The 26509-nt window shown below is 47.0% G+C and overlaps 1 protein-coding gene across 3 annotated transcripts in view; it reads left to right on the top strand.

Annotated features, from left to right (window-relative positions):
• Positions 1–26509, top strand: part of KCNMA1 (potassium calcium-activated channel subfamily M alpha 1) — a 782784-nt gene that overhangs the window by 712873 nt on the left and 43402 nt on the right. For all 3 annotated transcript variants that reach the window (XM_062214106.1, XM_062214104.1, XM_062214105.1), the window contains exon 22: positions 1371–1563. In XM_062214106.1, the coding sequence (XP_062070090.1) occupies positions 1371–1563 (193 nt within the window). The remainder of the gene's footprint in view (positions 1–1370; positions 1564–26509) is intronic.

The raw sequence follows: 26509 nt of genomic DNA, 5'->3' as shown, positions 1-26509 counted from the left end.
TGCCATTACTACCCCGAGCTGGGTATTTTTTCATTATCTTTTGTTGTGGCATTAAAAAAAAAAATCTGTTTACTGGCTTATTTATTTTTAATTATACCAGTAATATAAAAGTACATCCTTGTTATAAAATATTCAAATAATACAGAAATATATAAAGTCAAAGGGAAACTTCCTCCTTCACTTTCTCCATCCTTATCCCCTTCCCCAGAGGTAATTACTGGTAATAGTCTAGTGTGTGTTTTCCTGTGCTTTCTCTCGGAATTTACATACAATTATAAATGGATGGCTTTATTTGTGAGGTTTTTTTTTTCCCCCACATAAATGAAACAATTCTTTTTGAATTGTCCTAGGACCTTTTTTTCCCCTCTTCTTCTTTGAAATGCTTGATGGCTAGCAGGAACATGTGCTCAGCCGCTTTCTTGGTGACGCTTTTCCACTGTGGACATGTCTGGTAGCACGAGGGTGTTTCAGAAAGCTTGTAGGAAAGTGGTCTTGAAAGGTAAGTTTATTTTGGTGCAATTAAAAAAACTATGCATAGTATTTTTTTCCAAAATATTTATTTTTGTGAATTTTTGGAGGCTCCCTCTGATGCATGGATTTCAACTTTTTTTTTTTTTTGCACCAAAATGCATTTGTCTTTTAAAACCATTTTCCACAAACTTTTTGAAGTACCCCAGTATATTTAGTCATTCCTATATTGTGGAATAGTTAGGCAGTCCCCTTGTATTTTTTTTCTTACTGAAAATGTATTGTAACATTGTATGACCTGAAGCTTAACTCTTTTGCATCTCCCCTTTGCAAGGTGCACATTAATTCCACTCCCTCCCCAAGCCTCCAAACTGAGCAGAGCTTTCCACCCCCACCTCACCCCTCTCCCTGCTCAATGGCGATTTCCCCCTGGCTGCCTTGGAAATTTCAGATGGAACTGTTGTCTTTTGCCGGAGACAGAAGCGACCTGGCATTAAATAAACAGGCATTGCAAACCCACCCCCTCGCCGCATTCTGAAAGCCAGAGGTTGCCACAGGACAGTGACTTAAATCAAGACAATTTCCAGGCAGGAAGAAGATGTAGGGCCCTGGCATGACTCCTCTCCTGCGTTTGTTAGTAATAGCTTGATTGAGTACTGAGAGCAAGGCTGAAACGCTGCCATCAGCACTGACTACCCTTTAGATTAGCACACAGTCCCTATTCCCTGGAATGTAGTTAGGCCAGCTTAATGTCAAGGCATAAAAAAAGATACTTGTTAAATAATTTCCCAAAGCTCCGGCTCAATCTTTAATTTGTTTTTTTTTTTTTTTCCCCTCCTTCCCTCTCCTCTCTCTCCCTCTCACTTTGGCTTCTTTCTCCCTTTCTTTCCTGTATGCCAAAGGGTACGCCATTAAGTCGGGCTGATTTAAGGGCTGTCAACATCAACCTCTGTGACATGTGCGTTATCCTGTCAGCCAATCAGAATAATATTGATGATACTTCGCTGCAGGACAAGGAATGCATCTTGGCGTCACTCAACATCAAATCTATGCAGTTTGATGACAGCATCGGGGTCTTGCAGGCGAATTCCCAAGGTAAGGACAGCCTGTAATACTTCTTTGCTGTGCCTGTGGGGGACAGGGACTGGCAAGAGGGATATCCTTCACTCAGTAATTCAAAGAGGCTCACATCAGCCTGCCTAGCAGTAAAACCTGTGGTTGCTTTCAAAGGGCGTCTGCTACCCCTTCTGCTGTCCCAGGACATGGACCTGAGATGGCTCACCCCCTCCCCCACCCCCCGCCAACACGTTAGGTCGCCTTGCCTTAGAATAAACAAGCCTTTAAGTGGCCAGCCCCCTCAGTCACCCCAAACCGTGGCTTTGCGACCAGGGCCGCCGAGTAAATGTCAGAGCCCTGAAAAGATGCTGCACAATTCTAGCATTTTCTGCCAGTGTACAAGGGGACTTCAAGCAGTTCGTGGAAAAATGGAACTAAAAGATAATGTTATTTGGGTGCAAAACATTGAAATCCATCCATGCTTTTTTTTTTTTTTCTTCATACTACACATTTTTCATGTATTCTTAAAAGACCTCACATGTATGTTTGCCACTGTGCTGGGATGGGATGTCAAGCTTCGCTATTTTTAGGGCTCTGTGTAAGACTCTGCTCACCACGGGGTGTGTGTGTCTGGCAAGTGGGGTTTGTATGGACACCCAGAGTCGCTTAGCAGGAGGAGCTCCTTGTCAGCGTGCGCATTTTCCCGGGGGAGGCACAGCAGCCTTGACTGACACACATCTGTTTTCTGCTCTGCCCCCATTCTTTCCTGTCATTTGCTCTGGGACTGTGGGCAGGTGGTTATCAGTAAAGATGTCATCCAGGAGTGTCAGAGAGGCTGCGCAGCAGAATCGTCCAAACAAACGACTTCACCATCAGGACCTGGCAGGATGGGCCGCATGGCCTGTCCCTCTGAGTGACGCCTCCGTGTGGGCTTCCTGGGAACTGTAGGCTGGTCGTCATGCAGGGTCTACCGGATGGCTGCCAGTGTGTCTCCCTGCTGGGGCCTGAATCCTAGCATTCCCGGATAGAAGGCTGAAGGGGCACAGCCATGAGGACTGATGCTACCGGGATGCAAAGCAACGTTTTAGGAGAGCAGGGCAAGTGTCTGACCACCCTGGTCCGTATGCAGAGCGTTCTGGAAGCTCAGCTCCATCGTGCAGCCTAGGGTTGTTGTATGCTCCATGATCCCTTGTCAACCTCCTCCTAGCGTGTGCTCAGCCTTGTAGCAAAGCCAGGAACAGTAGTTCCCAGAATCCTCTTCCTCGCGCGTTTTCTACCTTTCACCAGTTCTGGACTAGAGTTTGCCCGTGAAAGAAGGGCCCTGGGGTGTGACTTTGAAAGTGAAAGAGAGAGAGAGAGAGAGGCCTCGACACTGGAGGCAGCTGCAGCCATACTGGAGGCTGAGCAGACTGGTAGTGCAAAGCGGTTCTTGGAGAAGCTGTCTGGAAACAAATGGTTGTGCACTGGGGACTGAGAAAGGTGGGATCTTCGGGGAGGACCTCCCATGTGGTGGTGCCTGTAAAATGCCCTTGCCCTGCTGCTGACAATACTGATACAGCCAGAAGTCGATTCGCGATCTCTCTACTCTACGGTCCTCTCCTCTCCCCAAGTCCTAAATCATGGTATCCCCTTGCTCAGCTGTGCCTGCGGGAAGATGTAGCAAGTCCAGGCCCCAGGAGGAGCCCAGAGCTGGTCCTTCCAGCTGCCCGAGGAGGCAGAGTCCAGAGTCCCAGGCAGGCCAGGTGAGAAGGGGTTCAATAGCACACCGAGACGGCCTTCCAGGAGGAGAAAGAGGCAACCTGGCATTTGGTCCCCCCCACTTAAGCCCTGGCCCCTCATGACATGACCCTCCACCTCACCTCAGGATCAGCATCACCTGGGGGGAGCTTGCTGGCTAGGGAGAGCCTCATGGCCCAGCCTGGAGTTTTGGGTCAGAATCTACCTTCTAACAAGATCCCAGGTGACTCACATGTGCTACTTTAAGGTACAACCGGTTTTCATGGTAACAAAACCAGTGCCACAAGCCAGATTAGGCATGCCTCCTCTCCTGGGGAGTGGCGAGCACGTGCCGTGGACAGAAGTGGAAGCAGCAGGAGGTGGAGGAGGCAGGAGGAGCAAGAAACACTCCTTTTCTCTCCTCTCTGTGCCTTGTACCCCTAATCCAGGCATCAGGGTTGCCAGGGTCTATGGGTCAAAATGTCCGTGTATCCTTTGGTTGCACTTGCCTCTGACACAAGTGCTTCTCCCAGCTCGCATAACCCCTGTCCTGCCTCTCAGATTCCTTGTGTCGGCCAAAGGGACAGAGAGGCTTCCCTTCGCCAGTGCTCAAAAGCCTCCTTCAATGCCTTCTAGCACAGGGATAAGCAAGAATCATAAAGTTTGGCAGGGGATGTAGAGCCAGGGAGCTTATTTTTCTTCTAAAGAAAAGAAAGAGGAGCTTCCCTTGGTGCACACACTGCACACTGCTGTCATGTGGAGTTCCGTTTCCCTGCCCACAGTCACACGCCGAAATCCTGACGCCCAGGTGATGCCCCTCCGTGTTTGCATCCCCTCGCTGCTCTCCACTTATCCTTGTTTGTGACCCTCTGGTCACCTTCTGACCTGCCAGCGGCGGTGGTCCCATGATGGCCGTCGACACACCCTCCCAGTGCACACCTCTGGCTAGGAGGCCCAGCCTCAGAGACTCTTGTTACCATAAATCTGGGCATTTGGCATGACCAGGCTCTGCGAGGATTGGAATGACAGGGGACAACAGGGATTCCAGGTTACTTTTTTCGTTTTGGGAAACAAATTTAGCTCCACTCGAATGATAGCTACGTAGATTTCTTGCCAGTGCCACACCCTTGATTTTCATTACCATGAACTCTGGTCTGTACATCACTCCATCCTCCACCTTTCTACAGAGCTCTGTTACCCTCTCTCCAGACCCCAGCTGGACAGACAGCTGGGCTCAGGACACATGGGCTCTTGGGCCAGGATGTTCCTATAACGGAGATTTTCTAACGTGATCCAACCGAACGTGAAAAACCTGTGTTAACCTGGAGAAAGTAGAAACTTCCTTGGGAATTGTGTCCAGACCCTCACTCCTGTGGTTATCAGGGCTCTCCTCTTGTCCTCCCTTTTCACGTCCCCTGCCAGTGTCCCTTTTCTAGCCCACATGGTGTCAGAACTGACCCAGCCTAAGGATTCTGGCCCAGCCAGCCTCTGAAGAGATGGGCAATGTGATGGCTGGTTGTCAAAAACAATTACAGAAAGCGGTGGCATAGCCCATGCTGGATGGTCTATCGGATGTGACATTTGGGTCTATGAGATGCAGTTTTAATATACAGCAGGCAAAGCTGCAGTGACAATTATATAAAGCAGGTGAAGCCGCTTCTTGCTGGTCAGCAAACATCAGCTCTGAACCACTTTACAGCTCTTTACCAGCAACTAAGAGCCTTTATTTACAGAGTGCCTGTCACTTCCCTTTGGCTGGAGAGCTGGTGTATTATTTAGCACGCATTTATCTGGGGAAAACATTTCCATTTAAATCAGCTGGTACAACAGTGGCTCTCACCAGACTGTTTCCCTGTGGTTCTCAAAGACAAGAATTGAGTGTGATCTTCGAAGGGAGGGTGAGCCGATGGAGGATCCAATCTCAGAGACCCACTCAAGTCAGTATTTGGAGAGAGGGCACCCATGGCAGGTTCTCCCATTCTGCTTTTTAGATCAAGATACAAAATGAGGATCGTACAGTTTCTTCCTGCTTAACTTCCCAAGAACAGTAACTGAGGGGAAAGAAAGAGAAATAAATGGGTGTCTCCTTATGTCAGGTGCTATAAAAACCGAGGGCACAAAGATGACCTGGATGCAGGCACTCAGTATCCTTGAGGGGCTCAGGGGAGTAGTAGAGGAAGCCCCCTCCTCAAACAATGACAAGATAATGAGACAATGACCAGGCTCCAGAGAGGGGAGCACAGAAGGCTCCTCATTTGGTTTATTTCAAGGAGCTGAGGACGCTTCTATGGCTCAGGAGCTCCTGAGATGTGGTCAGTGTGACCAAGGAACTGCATTTCCCTTTCATTCAGTTGTAACCAATCTCTATAGTCACTCACGGCCAGCGGCTACCATATTGGACAACACAGGCCCAGAGTGTAGACCTGTTGCATTGCTAAGGGTTTGCATTTCAGGGAGTCATCAAATATGTATAGGAAAATGGTGATTCAGTCCATCTTTAGAAAAGATACCAGGCAAAAACATGAGTATATAGTTAAAGGTAGGATGAGATCGAGGACCAAACTGTGTAATCAAACTGCTGCAGAGGATTCGAAAGGCTGGGATTAAGGCTGACAACCTAGCCTTCTCGATGTAAGGAAGGGGCTGGTGCCGCGGCTCACTAGGCTAATCCTCTGCCTGCGGCGCCGGCACCCCGGGTTCTAGTCCCGGTTAGGGCACCAGATTCTGTCCCGGTTGCTCCTCTTCCAGTCCAGCTCTCTGCTGTGGCCTGGGAAGGCAGTGGAGGATGGCCCAAGTGCTTGGGCCCTGCACCCGCATAGGAGAGGAAGGCAGGCATGACAGAAATTGGGATGGATTTGAAGCGCAGAAAAGAAAGTGGTTGAAAGTCATTTGGGCATGTGGGGTGGAGGCCTGAGTAAGGATGAGGATTGGGGAGTGAGTTTTGAGCTTGGCAATTAGGTGGATGTGAAGCAATTAAATAAGCCAAGTCCCGACAAGAACCAAGCTTGGGGACCAAGGTAAAGGGTTCAATCCTGGCCTCTCTCCGTCCGTGAGGACCAGCTGAGCATGTTGTGAAGCTGGTCAGTGTAGGCCTGGGTTTTCCTGGAAGTATTTGGCAGGATGAAAAGCAGACGTTGGCTTTAGGGCAGGGTGGGGGTCCACAGGAAGCAAGGGATTCCATGAAAATGACAAAATGAGTGGTCACTGCATCTGAGTTGCGAAGTGAAGAAATCAAACCAGGAGTGTGGGGCTTATAGAGCTAGAGGCCAAAAGCAAAGCCAGAAATAAGGCCCCGCGAGGTCAAAGAGCAGGGGGTGTGCATGAAGCGTGGGAAAGGCAAAGGGCGGAGAGGTGAGCAGAGAGAAGAATAGGGATAGACTGGGAGAGCCGTTCCTGGTTTAGCCAAAGAGCTCGGCGGGACTACACTGGGAAGTGCATACTCAGGAGAGCTCCAAGCCCAAGCAAAGTTCATCTGAACCCTGCTACCGCCACCACCACCAACAGCAACCATAACAATAATATCAGTGTTAATGAGTATTTGCTGGGATTAGGTGGTAGGCAGGAAAACACGTATTTTTCTTTTTAGATGTATTTATTTACTTGCAAGTCAGAGTTAAAAGAGAGAAGGAGTGACAGAGAGAGAAAGATCTTCCATCTGCTGATTCATGCCCCAGATGGCCACAGCAGCCGGTGCTGGGCCAGGCCAAAGCCAGGAGCCAAAAGCTTCTTCCAGGTCTCTCACATGGGTGGCAGGGTCCCAAATGCTTGGGCCACCTTCTGCTGCTTTCCCAGACCATTAGCAGGGAGCTGGATCAGAAATGGAGCAGCTGAGACTTGAACCGAAGCTCATATAGGATGCTGGCATCGCCAGAGGCAGTTTTATGCTCTGTGCCACAGCACTGGTCCACAAAAATATTGATGCTTGGGTTGCAGCTCAGCTGTTGTGAGCTACGGAGTTTGAGGCACAGCCTGGACATCTGGAGTTTTACAGGCCCCCGCTGAGTCCCATGTGCAGCCAGGGTGGAAAAGCACTGCCCTCGTGGCCCTCAGAGGAGGTGTGTCAGCTGTGGCGGGTACTGTTGGAGCTGTAAACAGGAGCACGCCCTGGGCCTCCCAGCTTCGGCAAGTGGGGATTCTGTCCCTTCAAACCATTTTGCTGCTTTAACACAGTTCTGTTGTCTCAGCTTAGTGGTATGCCTCCTTCCTTTCATACAGATGTGTAGAAAATTCATGCAAAGTACATACTATGAGCAAAACTATGCCTGCATTTCAGAATTTTTGCACTGAAAATTGATTTGTCTTTTCATTCCACTTTTCTACAAGCTTTTTTTTTTTTTTTAAAAAAAAAGATTTACTTATTTACATGAAAGGCAAAGTTAGAGAGAAACAGAGATGGAGAGATTCTCCATCTGCTGGTTCATTCCCCGGATGGCCACAAGGCCGGGCCTGGGTCAGACTGAAACCAGGCACCTGCAACTCCTCAGGGTCTCCCACATGGGTGGCAGGGGCCCAAGCACCTGGGCCATCCTCTGCTGCCCTCCCAGGCACATTAACAGAGAACTGGGTAGGAAGTGGAGCAGCTGGGATTTGAACTGGCACCCAAACAGGATGCCAGAAGTGCAGGCAGTGGCTTAACGCATTGTGCTACAATGATGGCCTCACTACAAGCTTTTTGAAGTAATTTTATATTAGTGGCGAGGTAGACAGTCCTGCTTGGTGACATCAGCTTTTGAAAGGTGACAGAGTTGAGATCCAGCAGTGCCCTGATACCAAACAGCAACGTCACTTACTCCAAAACCAGCATCAAGCCCCCCTTCCAGGAGCCTGGATTTCTTTGCAAAGATAGGGATATGTGTGTGTTTCAGTGTCTGGGCTAAATCTGGGGTCAGTGTTAAGGTTTCCTTTCCCATTACATATGGGTTCCCAATCCCGTTGCATTTGTCTGATTTGTGTTGCCTGTTTGAAAGTGTCAATCCAGGCCGGCACTGCGGCTCAATAGACTAATCCTCCGCCTGCGGCGCCAGCACCCCAGGTTCTAGTCCTGGTCGGGGCACCGGATTCTGTCCTGGTTGCTCCTCTTCCAAGCCAGCTCTCTGCTGTGGTCCGGGAGTGCAGTGGAGGATGGCCCAGGTCCTTAGGTTCAGCACCCACATGGGAGACCAGGAGAAGCACCTGGCTCTGGGCCTCAGATCAGCGCGGTGCGCTGGCCACAGCATGCCTGCCACAGCAGCCACTGGGGGGTGAACCAACGGAAAAGAAAGACCTTTCTCTCTATCTCTCTCTCTCACTGTCCACTCTGTCTGTCATAAAAAAAAATTGTCAATCCAATTCCACAAACCTTTATTAGGCACCTGTGGTGTTCCCAGGCTGCGTGACAAGCATTTCTGGGGAGACAGGGGAGCATAAGATGTATTCCTGGCTCTAGCAACCTTCTTTACAAAACTGTGACTCTACTTAAGAACGCTGGTTTATTACTGTGACGGGATTACAGTCTCTGGGGGTCTAATATTGTGGACAGAAAGAGGAGCATGGGTTTGACAGACGCTTTGGAAAAAAATTCAGGAAAGTCCAGCAAGTAATGAAGAGGGCTGACTTGAGTTCAGAGGGAGCAGAAGCGTGGGGGCCGAGGTGTGGAGGTGCGTGGGGTATGTTTGAGAAACAGGAACGAGAGTGATATGGCTGCATTGCAGGGTATCCTAAAGACAGCATAGAAAAAACAAACAAACAAAGACAGCATAGAGAGATGAAGCTGAAATGCAGGTTGGGCTTTAAGGATTTTTTTTCCTTTGACTTAGTAAGCTGTAAATAATTTTGTAGGCACTGGGGAGCTACAGACGGTTTCAGAGCAAGACAGTGATGGGCTCGGACCTGAGCTTTAGGGAAGCTGATGTGGCAGCCCTGTGAAGCAATGTTTGGAATGGGAGAGACAAGGACGCAGGGACACTGGACAGGAGCTGTGATCTTGCAGAGGAAGCCAGAAACTGAAAAAAGAGTGGGGGTTTCTAGCAAGGAGACACTGTCGCCGTGACATGGACTGCATGGATGTGAGCTTCCTTCTCGGCCGTGGGGGCTGGTGATGCCACTCACAAGGAGAAGCCTGCGGAGGGGAGCACCAGGTTGGGGAGAGGGATGATGGTAGAGTTGGGGTTCATCTTGGGTCATGTTCCTGAGGACGTGGGAAATCCATGTGGGTGTGAATAGGAGGTGGGTGGAAATGAAGCCCCTAATCCAGTGCAGTGTGCCAGCGGGAGATCCGGCCCCTGCTCACGTGCCCAGAATGAGAGCTCAGGGAGAGAGTTTGTGGGCCAGCTTAGAAACAGATGGCAGAGGGAACTGTTGCTAGAAGCAGTGGAGCCGCAAACTGAGTGTGGACCCCAAGATCCCAAGGAAGGAAGAGCAAAGAGACCTACCCAGGCCTGATTTCCCTTGCATTCTCTGAGTTTATTGTTCTATGTCCTATATGTTTTTATTTTTTTTATTATTATTTTTTTATTTTTGACAGGCAGAGTGGACAGTGAGAGAGAGACAAAGAGAAAGGTCTTCCTTTTGCCGTTGGTTCACCCTCCAATGGCCGCCGCGGTAGGCGCGCTGTGGCTGGCGCACCGCGCTGATCCGATGCAGGAGCCAGGTGCTTCTCCTGGTCTCCCATGGGGTGCAGGGCCCAAGGACTTGGGCCATCCTCCACTGCACTCCCTGGCCACAGCAGAGAGCTGGCCTGGAAGAGGGGCAACCGGGACAAGAACCCGGTGTGCCGGCACCGCAAGGCGGAGGATTAGCCTAGTGAGCCACGGCGCCGGCCCATCCTATATGTTTTTATAGGCACCAATTTAAAAGCAACACTGCAGTGGCTTGTGGACACATGTGTGCATGAATGCTCTGGTTCCTCTAGCATGCCCTGACACGGAGCCACACTTACACCAAATGGAAACAGTATTGAAGGTGCCCTTACAAGTCAATGCTGTCCTTTGTCTGCATTTCAGAGGTTAGCAGGCTCACCCCGGCACTGGCCATTTCCTGGGAGAGCGGGCATTCATCAGGGACATCGGACACACCTGCCCTATGAGAACGTCTGAGATGCCTTTACTATTCCAGAGCAGAGAGTGTGACTTCTGTGTTCTTTGTGTGAGACAAGCTGGATTAGGCTCTCTCGACTATTGGATGGCAAAATACAGGATTGAAAAAGGTCCTAAACTGAAACTCTGGGACAAAACATCCTGGCTGTGGCAAGGACCTCAGAGTTCCTGCTCAAATGACCTCTGATGACGGGCTGGACAAGCCTTATTGACAGAAGTGTGATGCATGTTGAGCAGGGATTGTCTCATTCTGGTTGGTATGAGAAGGAATATGTCAAGGGCTTTGCAGATTTGAAGGGAACACTGACAAACAAAAGATCCCGCAGTGGGCCCATGCCCAGTGGGGAAGGCTAGTGGACCTAAAGGGCTGTTTTTCTTCTCTGCTGGACAAAAACCAGAACCAATGGCTGATGATTAAAGAGAACCCTGCTTTGACCCAACATAAGGAAGACATTTCCAGAATAGAGCAGATTGCCTAAAAACATATTGAGAACCTTATGGCTCCAAGTTCATCTGCCCAAGGGAAGTTATTGACATGATCTTTGTGATGAGATTGGGTGAGATGAGTTCTGTGGTTCTTTAGAACTGAGGGTCTCCTGGACTTTCTTGGTTTTTATTGCACAGGGGTCTGCGTTTTATATGATCCTCTCTTGTACTCCAGAGGGAGAGCTATGGTGTTTGGCAGGATTGGGGTCATGGGTCTTCCCCTGGAAGCACTCACATCCTTCCTGAATGGTGCTGTCTTTGTGTCAGGATGTGGAGCGGCTGGTGTCGGGGTGTGCAGCTGCACATCTGGTGTTTCCATTCCTTGACAGCCCACCCCATCCTCAACTCCCACGCCACCCTTCCACACCTGCCCTTTCCCGCTGCCTCCCTTCCTCCGATTCCCTGCGCCTGGCTTCCCTCGCCCCCCTCTTGATCGCTGTCTCTTGCAAACACACCCAGACACACATCCTCACACACGTTCTCCCTCCGTGAAATCAGAGAAGCATTCTGTCAGCTGCTTCCATATAACATTTCATTACCACAATATTCTCTCTCAATTCTGCAATGGCGGTGGGGGAGAAGCCATTTCTCTTTATACCCACCGAACGAACAAAGCTCAGTGCTAAAATATTTTTCTTCCATTGTAACTGAAACTGCTGTTGGCTTCTATCCCAAAAACCAGAAAGACAATTATACTTAACTGTTTAGAGATTTATAAATACCACACTCGAGTAGCCTCTAGGTAGTAACTTTAGATACCCAGTCCAATAATTTTCTTTTATTGGTTTGTGATTTAGATCTTATTTTGAGTCCTCTATAATAAGAGTAGTACATTTCATTAAAAGAGCTTACTAAACAATAAAGAAAATCTGGCTTAGGGCTCGGAGCAGGTCTCCAGTACAGAGCGGGGCTCGCCCTGTCACATTTCTTCTGTGGACACCACAAGATGAATCTCAGCACAAGGGTGCAGATGTAATTCAGCAAAGCACAATTGCAGCTGTTTTCTAAATGACTTCAACTTAGGAGAATTTTTCCTACACAGCATAGTTCATCCCATGAAAGATCCCTCTTAAGAATGCCACTTACTATTCTGGCAATAGATTCCCAGGCAAAACAGGCACAAGCAGCCACAGCCACGGGCAGAGGCTGGGAAACCTGGGCCGCTTTCTGAACCCGAGGGCAGTTCTGTGCCTCCCCAGTCTGAATGCCTTTCAATTTTTTTTTTTTTTTGGACAGGCAGAGTTAGACAGTGAGAGAGAGAGAGAGACAGAGAGAAAGGTCTTCCTTCCATTGGTTCACCCCCCAAATGGCTGCCATGGCCATTTGGGATCGGATGCTGCACTGATCCGAAGCCAGGAGCCAGGTGCAGGGCCCAAGGACTCAGGCCATCCTGCACTGCGCTTCCGGGCCACAGCAGAGAGCTGAACTGGAAAAGGAGGAACCGGGACAGAATCCGGCGCCCCGACTGGGACTAGAACCCGGGGTGCCGGTGCCGCAAGCAGAGGATTAGGCTAGTGAGCCGCGGCGTTGCCCTGAATGCCTTTCTTAGGGGGTGGGGGAGAGAGGAAGAGAAACTAAAAATGGACAGAATCTTCAGTTCCTTTCCGCTGCACGGAGAGCAGATCCACTTCCCCAGCAGGCGGTCCACTGCCTGGGACGGCTGTAGAGACAGAAAACAGGTGGCATTGGGCTGACTTCGTCCTGGCCTTTGCATCAGGCTCTTATGTGCTGGTTGATTCCTCGTTAATGCCCTTCTCAACATTTGCAATTTCTTCCGTTTTTTTTTTTTTTTCCAAATGAGCTATGTACCAGGCACATATCTCATTTAATCTCTACAACCTGCTAAAGCAGAGGTTACTATTTCCATTTCACAGATGAGAAGACAGAGGCTTGGGAAAATTAAGCCCTCAGAGCTGTTCAAGGGCACATGGGGTTGATCCCCACACTGCCTGGTTACAAAGCCTGTGTACTTCTCACCGTAATAATCTGGCCCCCAAGCAGTACCCAAAAACCAAGAGTTATTCTGATGAGAGTGAGCCTACAGATAATCAACACATAGGCTTTTTTTTTTAAAGATTTATTTATTTATTTGAAAGTCGGAGTGACAGAGAGGAGAGGCCGTCCATCTGATTGTTCACTCCTAATTGGCTGCAACAGCTGGAGCTGCACCAATCCAAAACCAGGAGCCAGGAGCTTCTTCCGGGTCTCCCACGTGGGTGCAGGGGCCCAAGAACTTGGGCCATCTTCCACTGCTATCCCAGGCCATAGCAGAGAGCTGGATCAGAAGAGGAGCAGCTGGGACTAGAACCGGCGCCCATATGGGTTGCCGACGCTTCAGGCCGAGGCGTTAACCTGATGCGCCACAGCGCCGGCCCCAACACATGTGCTTTTAAGGGCCATGGAAGCATCTCCAGGGACAAAGATTTGAGCATTTAGTGGGTACCGGCCTCACTCCACGACTGACCGTGGTACCCAAGCGGTTTGGGGTTGTTTTGAATGGTTCTTGCCTCCTTGAAATTCCATCTTTTGAGTGCCTGCACTTCCCTGACCCATGACAGACACTTGCATTCCTTTGGCCTGAGCCTTTCTTACTACAAAACTGGACAAGCTAGGACAGAACTGGGAGACGTGTGAAGTGTTCTGCTCCGCTTGTCACTTGGGAATATCTGAGTGCCCTCTCCGCCCAGTGCATACAGATTGGACTCTGGTACTGTCAGGAACAATATGGAACACGTGAGACCGAGCCATTGCTTTCTTGTGTCAAGAGACTTCAAGATAGCTCCAGGTTTCGTCTACTCATTTCCCTCTCCAGGTGGAAGTTCCCACAGAAGTCAGTAGATGAGAATGAACAGACCACGGCCGCCCCCAAAGTCAGGATTTCGGGCCATCTGTTAGGCTGAGAACATAGCCCAGAAAACAGCCTCACGGGAGGAAAGTACAGTTGTAAAATCAGAGAGGGGTACAGGAAGTCTTGTAATCCCATGGACTTGCTAAGGCCGCTGATGAAATTCTGCTTACGGCTGAGTCAATGAGCAGTTCTTTTCCTATGCCTGAGGTTAGTGTCCCTAGTCTTTCCATATTCTGTGCCATCAAGGAGCTAATGGGTTCTATAGGCAAAAGCTCCAGAGACACGTGAAACAGTCTCTAGGACACAACTTGAATTCGTATAGTTAATGATACAGGCTTTGTGATATTCCACCACACTTTGAAAAGTTAATAGTATGAGCCATTTATAATTTTCTGAGACATGGATCTGATCTACCTGGCGTGAAGACAGCACGCATGCCTCTAGCCAATGTGCTTAGCCAACCATCCGCTGCATTTTTGTCTTTGCTCATCTCATCTCTTTATGGGCAAAAACCCATGTAAAGTCCTGGATCCTTCATTTGTTTCCTTCAAAGTGACCCTGTGTATAAGTCAACTGATTTATAAGTTAGCTGACTTTAATTCTGAATTTATAGAATATTTACGTTTATGAATCGTTCTCAGATGCTTCAGTTATTGTCCATGGAATGTTCTAGAAGAAAATAATCTCCAGTTCTAGAAGAGTGGTGTAGTAGTCCTTTCGCATCTTGCTACATATAGCCAGGGAAGATTTTCTGCATGCTGTATTAAGTGTCAAATGGATGATAACATGCAATGTGATGTGAGAAGGCAGAGAATGCTTTGGGCCATGATCGTTAAGGAATACCCAGAGTAAACCGACTTGAATTTGAAAATAGAAATGATTATTTTAAACAAAGGAGCTGGAGGACATGTGGAAGGGGCTGAAGCCAAGTAAGAGAAGGAATGTAAGAAGGTAAGGCATTTCACAAAGGGTAACGGAGCTGCGTAGCACCTAATGATATAACCAAGGGACTTAAACCAGCTCATCATGTCAAAAGCAAAGAGTGTGGATGAGTTTCTTGTTGACTTGAACATGCCCTGAAAAGAATACTGATTTCCCCACCCCACACGATGTCAGAAATGTACGTAAGGGCTTAGCATAGCATCTTGCACCTGGTGAACACTTACAGAAGTGTGTGGATAAAGGAGTGAGGAAAGGGTTTAATCCTGCAGTCTGGTGTTTGTAGCCCGCTGTCTTAGCGGGCTTGCAGATGAGCTAAATCAGTTCAATGTTTTTATTAAATACATACCCTTTCCCACCAGGCTGTAGTCAGCCTTTATTTGTTTGACAACTGGGCACTGGGCACTGGGCGAGGGTTACAAAGATCAAAGACACCTGCTTGTCTGCAGGAGTCTTGGGCAGAAGGCCAAGTCTTCTCTAGTGTAAATTGTCCCAATCTTTCAGCCTTTGCTAATAGCTCCTCATCCCTAACCTTTGATTGGCCTCATTGGAGGGAGGTACTGGTGCAGGGAATCAGCCCAGGGCTGGGAAGGCAGCAGGATTGCAACCTCCCAGTTTCAACAAAGAGCAGAACATTTTGCTACTTCCTGCCCTCGAGAGCTTCAGCAGTGCCTGAGAGCTCCCATGGCCACATGGGAAGGACACTCCTCTCAGGGCAGGAGAAACTCAGAAGATAGGCTCTTTGCATGGGTTCATGATGGTGAATTACAAGCGTGGCTGTCAAAGTGATGACATAACCATGTAGGGGAAGGGAACCAGGTTGAAGTCTGTCATTTGATTTTGGATAAACACTCTATGCTTTCAACTCTCCATTTATAAAGTGGGTTTATTAAAGTGGTCCCTCCCAAAGACCCTGAGCAGTCAGTGTGAATACAAAGAGCTGATGGCTGCAGAGGCTTTTATTGTACATCAAGGGCTGTGCAAATGGCACTTGGCAGTCACGTTTGCTTGGGACACATGTGGGCTCTGGAGCAGACCGCCCGGATGTGAATCTAAGCTGTGCCACCTACTAGGCTGAAAAAACTATTTAACTCTCTGTTCCTCTGTATTCTCACTAAGGATACTAATTGTACCTGATGCATCGAGTTTTTGAAGTGTTTCTATTGTCTGTGCAGTGTCTTCAAATGCGTCAGGAGAAGTTGCTCCTTTATGAAGACATGATTTCCATATATTGAAGAAACATTGTCATAATGTACTGATTAGGTTCGAACAATACACTTGTCTGCCCGCTATAAAAATACTGCAACGAGTATGCAAATATACACTATCCACAATCGGAGTGGTGTCAACTTAGATTAGCGATTGTGCAGTGCCCACCCTTCACAACGATTCATGACAGCCTTGTGTGAACGGATGTAAAGCACTGGTATTTAGCGGGTAGTTAGAGATCAAGCAATGTTAACTGTGTTTGTTGTGGTTATTGTTATTGCATCTTCTTTCATTTGGGCCCACAAAATAGCAAGTAACAAGGTAGGGTTATCCATTCGTACAGAGCAGCCAGAATCACCATTGACTCCTTGTCCATAACTGTGTAGAGGAAGTGAATGATAGTGGGAAGAAGGATACCTGTGGGAGGGAAGCAGGCTGGGAAAGGTAGACCGAGAAAGCCTGTGGAGGAGTTGGGGAAGAATTGAGGTAGATGGGCAGTGACCTGCTTTCTCTCCTTTGCTTCTGTTGTTTCTTAGTGAGTAACCCTGGCCCTCAAGCAGGACACCTGTAGCACATTAGTTCTTCATAGAGGGAGGAGTCTCAGACTCCAGTAAATACCTAATAAATTGGCATTCTTCTTTTTGCCCCCCGTACTGATGTATGAAGGAATATTCGCGTACAAGTTCAAGAGGTTTAGCTAACCCAACAGTTTGGGTATATTGAAATATATTTGGCATATAAGAATTATGTATATATAAGGTATATGACATGTTGATTTGATATTATGAGATGATTACCCCCAGTGTAGTGCATGAACACAGCCATGACCTCACATAGTACTGTGTTGTGTGCATGTGAGGGGGCGGGGACACTTAAAACCCCTTGTGTTTGCAGATCTCAAGTCTACCCTGTGGTATTATGGACTGCAGCCATTGCACTGCACACTTCGTCAGCATCTCCACAAGGCCCTCTGCACTTTGGCAACCCCTTTCTGCTCTGTGCCTCTGTGGGTTTGACTTGTTCATATTCCACAGGTTCCTGAGGTCATACAGCATTTGGCTTTGTCTTTCTGCTTACTTCACTCATCAAGGCATTCTCACGGTCATCTGTGTTATTCAAGTGGCTGGTTTTCCTTATGGCTAAATGATATTCATAAATGCATGAATATATTTTCTTCCTATGTTGAGGATCCATAGATCATTTCCACTTTTTTAAAGATCATTTCTCTATCTTGGCTATTGTGGAGGTGCTGCAATGAAGGTAGGGGTGTAGAGATCTCTTTGCACTACTGCTTTCATTTCCTTTGGATACCTTTGCAGAAGTGGGATTGCTGAATGGTATGGCAGTGTTTTAAGTTTTTGTTGTTTTCCATGGGTCTGTACCAATTGACATTTCCAATGACCGTGTACAATGGTAATGTTTTCTTCATACACTCATCAACACTTGTTACCTCTGGTGTTTTTGGTAACAGCCATTCCAGTGGGTGGGACTTAATGTCTCATTGTGGTTTTGATTTGCTTTCTCTGATGACCAGTGAAGGTGAACACCATGTAATATACTTGGCCACTTGTATGTCTAGAAAAATGTCTCTTCAGATCCTTTCCCCATTTTTCATTTGGGTCTGTGTGTGTGTATGTGTGTGTGTGTGTGTTTCAGGCTATCTGTGTTTCTTACGTGTTTTAGATCTGAACCTCTTACAGATATATCATTTAGTAAACATTTTCTCCCACTTCATAATTTGCCTTTTAATTATGCTCATTTGTTAGTCATAGCTTTTAGGTTTTTATGCAGCCTTAATTGTTTATTTTTGCTGGTGTGGCCCATGCCTTTGTGCTCATATCCAAAAAAATCAGTGCCAAGACCAATTTTAAGGAGTATTTTCCTTGTTGTTTTTTTTTCCTATGAGTTTTATGGTTTAAGGTCTCACATTGGAGTTTTTAATTCATTTTAAATTAATTTTTAGATTGTATGAGAGCAGAGGATAATATCGTTCTTTTTCATGTGGATATTGAGTTTGCCCAGTGCCATTTATGAAATCTTTTTCCTCATTGTATTTCTTGATGCCTTTGTCAACAATTAGTTGATAGTTGATTCTGAATGAGAAATAGCCTTGGTTGCATGTTGTCATCACCTGGGGGACACTGATCATTCTCAAGATGCTTATGCTGCGCCCCAAGGCAACTTAAAGAATGGGACTTAGGCGTGGATGTGGGCAGCGGGGATTCCAACTTTCAGCCAAGCTGAGACGCACCAACATCCACTTTTTCCTGACCCAGTGCAGCAATCTCTGATCTTCGTATCAGAGCTGTCGATTCACTAAAGCTTGAATCTCCTTAGAACTGGCAGCCTCCGGAGGGGTGGTAACTGGGAAGTTTGAGGGTGGGGAAGGAGAGCATGAAAGTGGCCACTGTATGAGAGTCCAGCTTTGATTGACAGACTTCCACACGGTTCCTAGTAGAGAACCTGAGAGGACAGGGAACGTAAAGCAGAGGAGCGTCCACGTGAGGGGTCAGGGCAGCTGGGCACAGGTGGTTCTGTGAAGGTCTATTCGGCAAAGCAAATGGAAGAATTCTGAAAATGTAGCAGACCCTGGATCTACAGGCAAGCAAGGCAAGTGAATAATGAGAACATCGGAGTTGAGGTTTCACACTTAATCTATAAACCTACTTTTCATAGGCCCCTGGGTGATTATAAATTCAGAGTGGCTTTCTTTTTATTGGATTATGTGGGGGCTGTTCTACATTTCCAAAGGAACCCCTCCTATTCAGCAGGTGTGTCTATTTATTATTTATTTATTTATTTATCTGCATTTAAGATACTGATCACTTTAAAAAAAACCCACTTTTTCAATGAGTATTAATTATATACTGGGCAGGGAAGCAATTGCCTCCATGTTATGAAATATTAAATCAAAATGCTTCCATTCCCACATGTCTCAGATAAATACAGCAGTATTTTGAAGCCCCTCTTGGAGCTGTTTTGCCTGCAAATTTATTGTTTTGTCTCTATTTTCAGAAAGCCCTGTTTTCTGTGAAGAATAGCACTCTAGGCAGTTTTTAAGGCACCGGCTCCTCCGGAGTTGCCAGTGTCGGCAACAACTCTTACGTGGATGGCACACGAGGGATGGCGGGCTGATCGCCTGCTTTAAGATGACAAACGGGCGGAGAGTGTTATTGTCTTTGATTGCACGCTTTACATCATCTGTATGTAGGAATAAGAGGACCATCCTTTATCTTTAGCCATTTTATAAATATTTAAGTCCTTATAGTTGCCTAAAGATATTAAAGCATATTTTACAGTCGTCGGAATATAAATATTATATATAGCACATGATAGCAAAGTAGTTTAATGAATTCATAATTTTCTGTTCACAGTTATTGGAATGTGTTTTATGTTCCAAAAGTTCCATTTAAAGAATCAGATACCACTGGGCTGCCTGACAATGTGCACGGAACACGGGCGGGGCCTCACGGGCAGTGGCTCAGAGGCTCCCTTAAGAAGCAGGGAGGCAGGAAGTCGGCCCTAGGACCGACTTCCTCGCTCGCTGGGTTTTAGGAAGATCTAGATAAATAATTTTTTTGAATAAACAGTCCTGGTGCTTATTTAAGTCATAATGCGTTTTTCAAAGCGAAAACTTTTTATAGGCCCTTTTCCTCCATTTCAAGGAGATGAATTTGAAAACCGAAGTTAAGAACACTCGAGAGGAAGTTTGCAGTTCTGTGCTGGCTGCTCCGATTGCCTTCTCTACCCAGGGCTGCGGGCCCTGTTTGCCCAGCACGCAGTGGGGATCCAGGCTCTCGATCTGGACAGAGACTGCCCCTTGCGGTCTGAATTTTCTCCCTAAATTAGGGGCTTCCAAGTCACTTTGTCCTCTTGCAGTAGGCTAGGGAGTGACAGGGAGAACATTACCGTGCCTCTTTTCAATTTCCCAGTGAAATATACAGACTTTTCCCTTTAATATTTCACAGAGTTTCCCCTGCCTCCCAGCGGGAGTCGGTGCTGGGTAATGTTTGCTAATTACCAACAACAAAACTAGACATACAATGCTGAAAATTACCTGACCCTTTCCATTTTAATGAGACAACAAGGATTTCTCCAAGTGGTGTTGTTTCGCTGGTTAATGGTGTCAGCGATGTTGTAATTGTGGGTTGAGACACATTAGCTGAACAACCACATGTAGAAAGGGCTTTCTCTCGACAAGCCCTTTGGAGACTAGAACCATATCATCATTAAGCCTTTGTCATTTGCATGCTGCTAATCACTTACTTTATTATCCCGCGTATCCATTGTCTTTCTTTAATTGCTCTTTAAATTAAAATTAAAAATAGTTCTGCAGCCTACAATGGCTGGGATAGCATCTTGATTATGAAGATAACTTCCAGAAAATGGAACAACTGGTAATCTAGTGCCAGGATGATGGGAGTCCCAATGTTACCCACGGTGCCTGCGGGCCTCGGGGGCCTCATTGTGGTGGTTTCTCTTCTGTCAGCCCATACTGTTTGTTTAATAAATGGTTATTTATGGCCTCTTTGGCCAAGAGAGCAACTTTGAAGGAAGTCCATCTTTCTCACCGGTTTGGGCACTGAAGGTTTGTTGTCCAGGCAACAAAGGTATAAAACTAAATGAAAGGCAGGCTCTGCACTTGAACTAGAGACAGCATCCAAAAGTGGACTTCCCGTCGTGAGCTTGCTCCGTCTGAGCTTTGCTGCAAAAATAGGCAGTGAGGAAAGAGACGTAAGTGTTAGAACTAGAAGGACCCTTCAGGTCATCGCCACTTTACAGGTGAAGAAGCCAAGGACCCCAGAAGAGCCAACGGCAGCATCTTGTCTGTTAGCAAGCGGAGTGGATGCAGGACTCCTGGGCGGACGATGGAGCCCTATGGGCTACCTGTCGGGGAGAGCATGATGTCACACCTCGCACTGCAATGTGCACGCTACGTGGCTGTCACAGTACGGTGTATCTAGTGTGTGTCCCTGGCAGGCAGAGGCCACTGTGTGTGTGTTGATACAGACCCTGTCGTAGGCTGCTCCCCCCAAAACAGTAACCCAATGAATGATGCTGCAGTCATTCCGGAACAGTGAGTGACTAAGTCAGAGTGATTATGGCTTTGACGTTCCGTCTGGTGCATCATAATCTCAAGGAATCCAGGGCCTTGCCTTTGCCTGATTTTCAGGATGAGAAAACCAGGTGTGGATAAGACACTGAGCCCCTCTGTGTTCTCAGAGTTAGGGGTCGACCTCAAGCTAAAAGCTGTCTCTTTGTCCATTCTACTCCCCTGTTGTTGGTACACAATAGGAAGTCAGTACTCACCAAGAGCCCGGTCTGTGCTGGTCCCTGTTGCAAGTGGTTTCCCTGTGTTAGTATTAACTCATTCATTTTTCATGACCTGTTACTCTTCCCATTTTACAATGAGGAAAATGAGACACGGAATTTAAGTAAATTGTCGCAGGTCACAAAACTAGACGTTGGAACAAGCAAGGCTCGGAGGGAATCAGTCTAGCTCCAGAGTTCAAGTTCTTAGCCACGTGTTCTAGATCATTTCAGGCTGTGGTCAGAGGGCATTGACCATGCTGCAAGCAGAGTCACTCAGAGTCACCCTGGGATGGATGAAGCCGCCCTCTAGCGAGGACTTGTGTGGTGTACATGTGTGTACTTATGAGGGACTCATCTCCTGACCCGGGACCCCAGTTATGCATTCACGCACTACCAAAATCGTAGATACAGGAAACCTCTTAACGCTTACAAGAAGAAAAGTGAAAGTGCTGCCTTTGAAAGGACCATTGCAGGTTTGGAACCTCAGCCGCTGTCTCGGGCCAGGCATCCTGTCGCTAGACCTGTGCGGGGACAGCTGACTGCAGGTTGTCCGTGACGGGATTCTGCCTTTCCCAAGTTGCGTGGCAATGGCTTGGATCACTTGGCAAATCCATCTTTTGCAGCTACTTAATTTCCTGTGTGCTTAACGTATGGCAGTTTTAGCTTGCTTGTGATTTTGTAGCTCTGGTTTGTCCTCCGCTGGCCATCGGTTCATGCTAAACCAAACAAGTGGAGCCCATTTGGCATTTAGTGTTTTAAATGGAAAAGGACATTTGAACCACATGACAAATGCTGAAAAACAAAGCCCACAGCACTGAGAACATAGAGGAACTGTTTATAATGAAAAGGTGGTTACATTCTCAGTCAATCTATCACTTTAATGAGCTCTTTGCATTTCTTTGATTAATGCTCACCAAAGGGGGAGAAAAAAAAAAAGGATGTAATGGAAACAAAATGGTATATAGTCTTGGCAGCAGGAGGGGGGTTTCTGCGGGTTTTATAAGTATCCACTTCATATCACTGTCTTGCAATGTATACTTCTGCCTTCTCCCCAGCACGGTAAGCCTCTGGTTTACTGGTAACGTGATCCGGCATGAAAGAGGAGGTCCCGTGTGAGAGGCAAAACCGACTTTGTCCTCTGGTGGTGACAGCAAAGAGGGAGGGTCTCAGGACAGGAATTCAGAATAATGACCAAAAAAGGCCGGCATGGTCCCTGCCACATTGCAAGGAGGACTCCAACAGATGTATGAAGATCAAAAAAGGGAGAAGTAAAAGATGTTTCAAAATGTTGAAACACTGGCATGTAGTAATTAGTCCATAATTGAAAGTCATCTGTACATTTTAAAGTAGCCAACAAAAGGAGTAGACAAGCACCCAGGAAGACATCTTTAGGAAATAGCTCTGTGCAAATGAGGGGAGAGAAGTTAGTCAAGGCAGGCTTCCTGGAGGAGGGGGAAGAGGGGCAGGAGCTGGGCTAGAGAGAAGGCGTGGAACAGGACTTGTGAAGCAGGTGAGGCGTGGCAGGGATGAGCAGTAGCAGGTGCCTGTCTTCTGTTCCTCCCCTCTGTGTGTAGTGAGCACTGTGGCTGTCCGTGGGCTCGTAAGCAGTCTGTGAGAGCATGCACATTCTGTGGCCTGTGCTCTGAGACTGAGTGGCTCGTACAGACTGCTGAGCAGTGGGAGGCACAGGGGGCTGGACAGCCCGAGAGCTCTCTTGGGGCCTCTTTGTTCTGCTGCCCCTCGGCTCTGGGACCCTGCGTGGGTCAGTTCCACTGCAGAGCTTCAGACCCTTGCCGCCGAGTGGGGGCCCGCGTCTGCCAAGCCCAGCAACCTCTCCCGCCCACGGAAGTCACCCGTTTTGCATGCTGGCCTACAGTCTGGTCTAAGTGTGCAATTCAGATCTGGTTTTTTCATTGTACAAATAAAACATATTCATTGTATCAACTCATTGGAGAATACCTTACAAAGTTAGTGGAAAATGTTTATTAAAAACTATGCATGGATTTCAAGAACTTTTGTACCAAAATAAACTTATCTTTTAACTCCATTTTCCATGAACTTTTGGAAGTACCCTCCTATAAGCAAAAGAAGGAAATACACATTTGTCATGATTTTGCCACTTAAGTATCAGAAAATAGATGTATTCATCAGATTCCCATAGATACAAACACTTTCACCCTCAAAAAGAGGGATCGTATGATGTAATAAGTGATATGCATTTTTCACAAATATTTAATCATAATTTTTCCATGTCATCCAGTGTATTTGTGTATTTTTATGGATATGTATTTAACATAACCAATTTCCTAAAATTAAACATTTATGTTTCCAATTCAACATTGTTACTTAGTAACTATGAACAAAGAACACCATAGCCAAGTATTGAATATAATTATTAATTATAATTACAGCTACATATGTTTTTTATACATGTATCTTTTTAATTCCATTTTCTGCAAACTTTTTATTTATTTGAGAGAGAGAGAGAGAAATATCTCATCCACTGGTTCCCTTGCTAAATGTCCACAACAACCCTGGGCCAGAGGCTAGAAACTCAGTCCAGGTCTCAGAAGAACGGCAGGGCGCCAACTACTCAAGCCAGCAACACTGCCTCCCAGGGTCTGCACTAGCAGGAGGCTGGAGGCAGGAGGCAGAGCTGGAACCCAGCCCTCGGATGTGGGATGCAGGATCTAAATGTCTGACAGCGCATATGTATTTTAAGACGTGAAATTGCTTAGTCCAAAGGGTAGCTAAGATTTTAAGTCATTTGATTTGTAGTATCAGAGTTAGGATGTGTTATTTTTAAGTCCTAAGATGAATTAGGAGGGGGTAAGAAGCAATTGAGAAGTTGTGGGACATGCACTGTGACCCTCTAAGCTCCTGGGTAGGTGAAGGCATGATGCTGAGTGAATGTCGGGTTTCTTCCTAAATCTGCAGCTTTGGTTCTATGTGAGTGAGGGCGGGCTTTGTCCGTTCCTTTTTTCCTTTGTTTCTTCCTTTGTAAACCACTCTCTCTGGCAGGTGGCTCTTTGAGCTGATTTTAAGGAAAGAGAGAGCTTGGAGAGAAGAACCTTGCAAACATGGGGGGACTTCAAAAAGTTTGTGGGACTGAAGAGATCAGCTGATCTCGGTGCAAGCATTTTTGGAAATCCATGCATAGTTCTTCCCAGAATGCACATTTCTCATGAACTTGTTGAAGACCCCTTGTGTGTAAGAGACTTGTCTGAGTGTGGAATATATCTTCAGACTGAAGGGGTAGAGAGCTGTAGAGGACATCTGTTTCGTTGGATTAATTTGCTTACATTTGGGTCAGACCCAAAAATGCAAACTCTTAAGATGGAGGCAGCATTTAATGTCATGGGTGGAGCCCACTCCCCCAGGCGCTAATCAAATGCAGTCCGTAGAAAAATGTAGTGCTGAAAATGTCAGTGTTACTTATTGTAAATAGACAGCAACGGAGGCAGGCGTAGTAACACAAACCTCGCCCCTGGTCTCTGGAACTGAGCGGGAAACCTAGAATGAAGATGCACTCACGGGTTTCAGTGGGAAATCAGGCATGCAAGAACCATTCCACTAGAACAGACGTTTGTTTTTCTCGGCCACTATACTAGTTGGAACATTTTGGTACAGGTGACAGAAGCCCAATCTGAAATAATAGGAGAGTCGCGTAACTGGGGTGTCACTGGCTTTCAACACATTTGGGTTCAGGAGCTGCAAGGATGCAAGGGCTCTGCCTCATGATGGCTTTGCTCTGTTTTCATCTACACAGTGGTGGCCCCAAGGGTCACCCACAAGCCCGTACTTGCAGCCCGCTGCCTTGTCGCCACAGGTCCTGGGAAGAATGTGGATTGAGGGGCACAGGGCGCTGGAGGACCCTCTTATTAGTCCTGGGAAGTCACACTGCCTGGTTTCCCATTGTGACTGCTATGTCCAGGATTGGGGCAGGGTTGCCACCACCGTGACCACACATTGTGGCATGGTTTCCTCCCATGGAGAAGGAGTGGAAAGGGAACAGATAACAATAGGTATCCACTATGCGGATCTGCCACCGACTGGTCCCATCTCCTTGGATCTGTTTCTCTGCCCTGGGCCTCGGTTTCTTCATCTGTACAATGGGTCCCAAAGCTCTCATATCTCTCTCACATAGAGGGGTTGGCAGAGAGACGAGTGAGACCCAGTGCTGCAGTTTAGGTTTCAAAGGTTGTCTGCTTGTGAGGAGAGGACAGCTGTCAGCTCCTGTTTCTGTGCTACCAGGTTTCCTTACTGGCAAGCAGTGGGGTATTTGACATAGGGCAGTTATAGCCACATAGGAAAAAAATGCAGGGCTCCCCACCTCACCCCCTTCCCTCCTCAGCACTGGCTTGCAGCACCTTGCTGGGCTCTAGAGCACCTTGGGCTCCTGAGTGGAAAATGGTTGCTTGAGGTGACCTCTGGGCAGTGCCAGGAGCACTGGCCACCCCGAGGAGTAGCCGTGGTCAGCCGCCTGGCCCCCCTGACTCCAGACTCTAACCTGGTGGGAAACCACTGAATGCTACCAGGTTAAAACGGAGGGCTTTTTCCCTTTGGGTGGGGTTTTCTTGCCGGTTTTTCTTCCCACGTAGTTATTTTCCGAATCAACACTGGCGCGTGGATTGTTCCCCTACAAGACAGAAGGCAGTTTTTCTCCAATAGGTGAAAGTTTCTTTACTTTAGCTGCTGAAGAATTGGTTGGCATACAAACTGCAAAAATGAGTGTTGTGGCCATTACTGTGGTTGCTCAGGGGAGCTATTCAGATGCCTCATTTATTGGAGCTTAATAGATTAAAAGTCCAAATGGAGTCTCATGATATAAGCCTAATCAAGTTCTAATCTGCATAATTTTCCCATAAGCTGCAATGGGAAATTTGGATAATTTATGTTTCAGCAGTTGCCAATCATGTGTTAAATAGCATTGTTGCATTTACTTATCAAAATATTTCTATTGATCTTCACATCAGCTGACATTTGGCTTTGGGATTCTTTTTTGCTCTGGCATTAACAGTAAATGTAATTCGTCTCATAGATGATGTAATAGGAGATGTTTCTCTTGATTGTAACACGTCGTTATAGATCATTCTGAACGGTGATCTTTCCCTTTTTACAACTTCATATCGAATACCTGTCTCAGCAAACCTAGATGACTGGGCCTAATTTATTTCCGAGTTTAACGTAGCATATGGATTTCTAACCATCATTTATATGCACACAATAAAAGATAATTTGGTCCAGCATTTGAACCAATTCCTTTATGTTAAGCCTGTGGGGGCGACTGAAGCACTCACATTCATTTCTCCAGCTCTTCTAGGGGAGGTGATTGATAAGAATTTCCATCTCCCTCTTCTCCTGGAAAGGCGTGGGGATTTAACTAGTGAAGATTTAGAAA

Source organism: Lepus europaeus, chromosome 17, assembly GCF_033115175.1.
Source record: "Lepus europaeus isolate LE1 chromosome 17, mLepTim1.pri, whole genome shotgun sequence".
NCBI lineage: Eukaryota > Metazoa > Chordata > Mammalia > Lagomorpha > Leporidae > Lepus > Lepus europaeus.
Note: the sequence above shows the minus strand (reverse complement) of the source record. Positions and strands in the feature narration are given on the sequence as shown.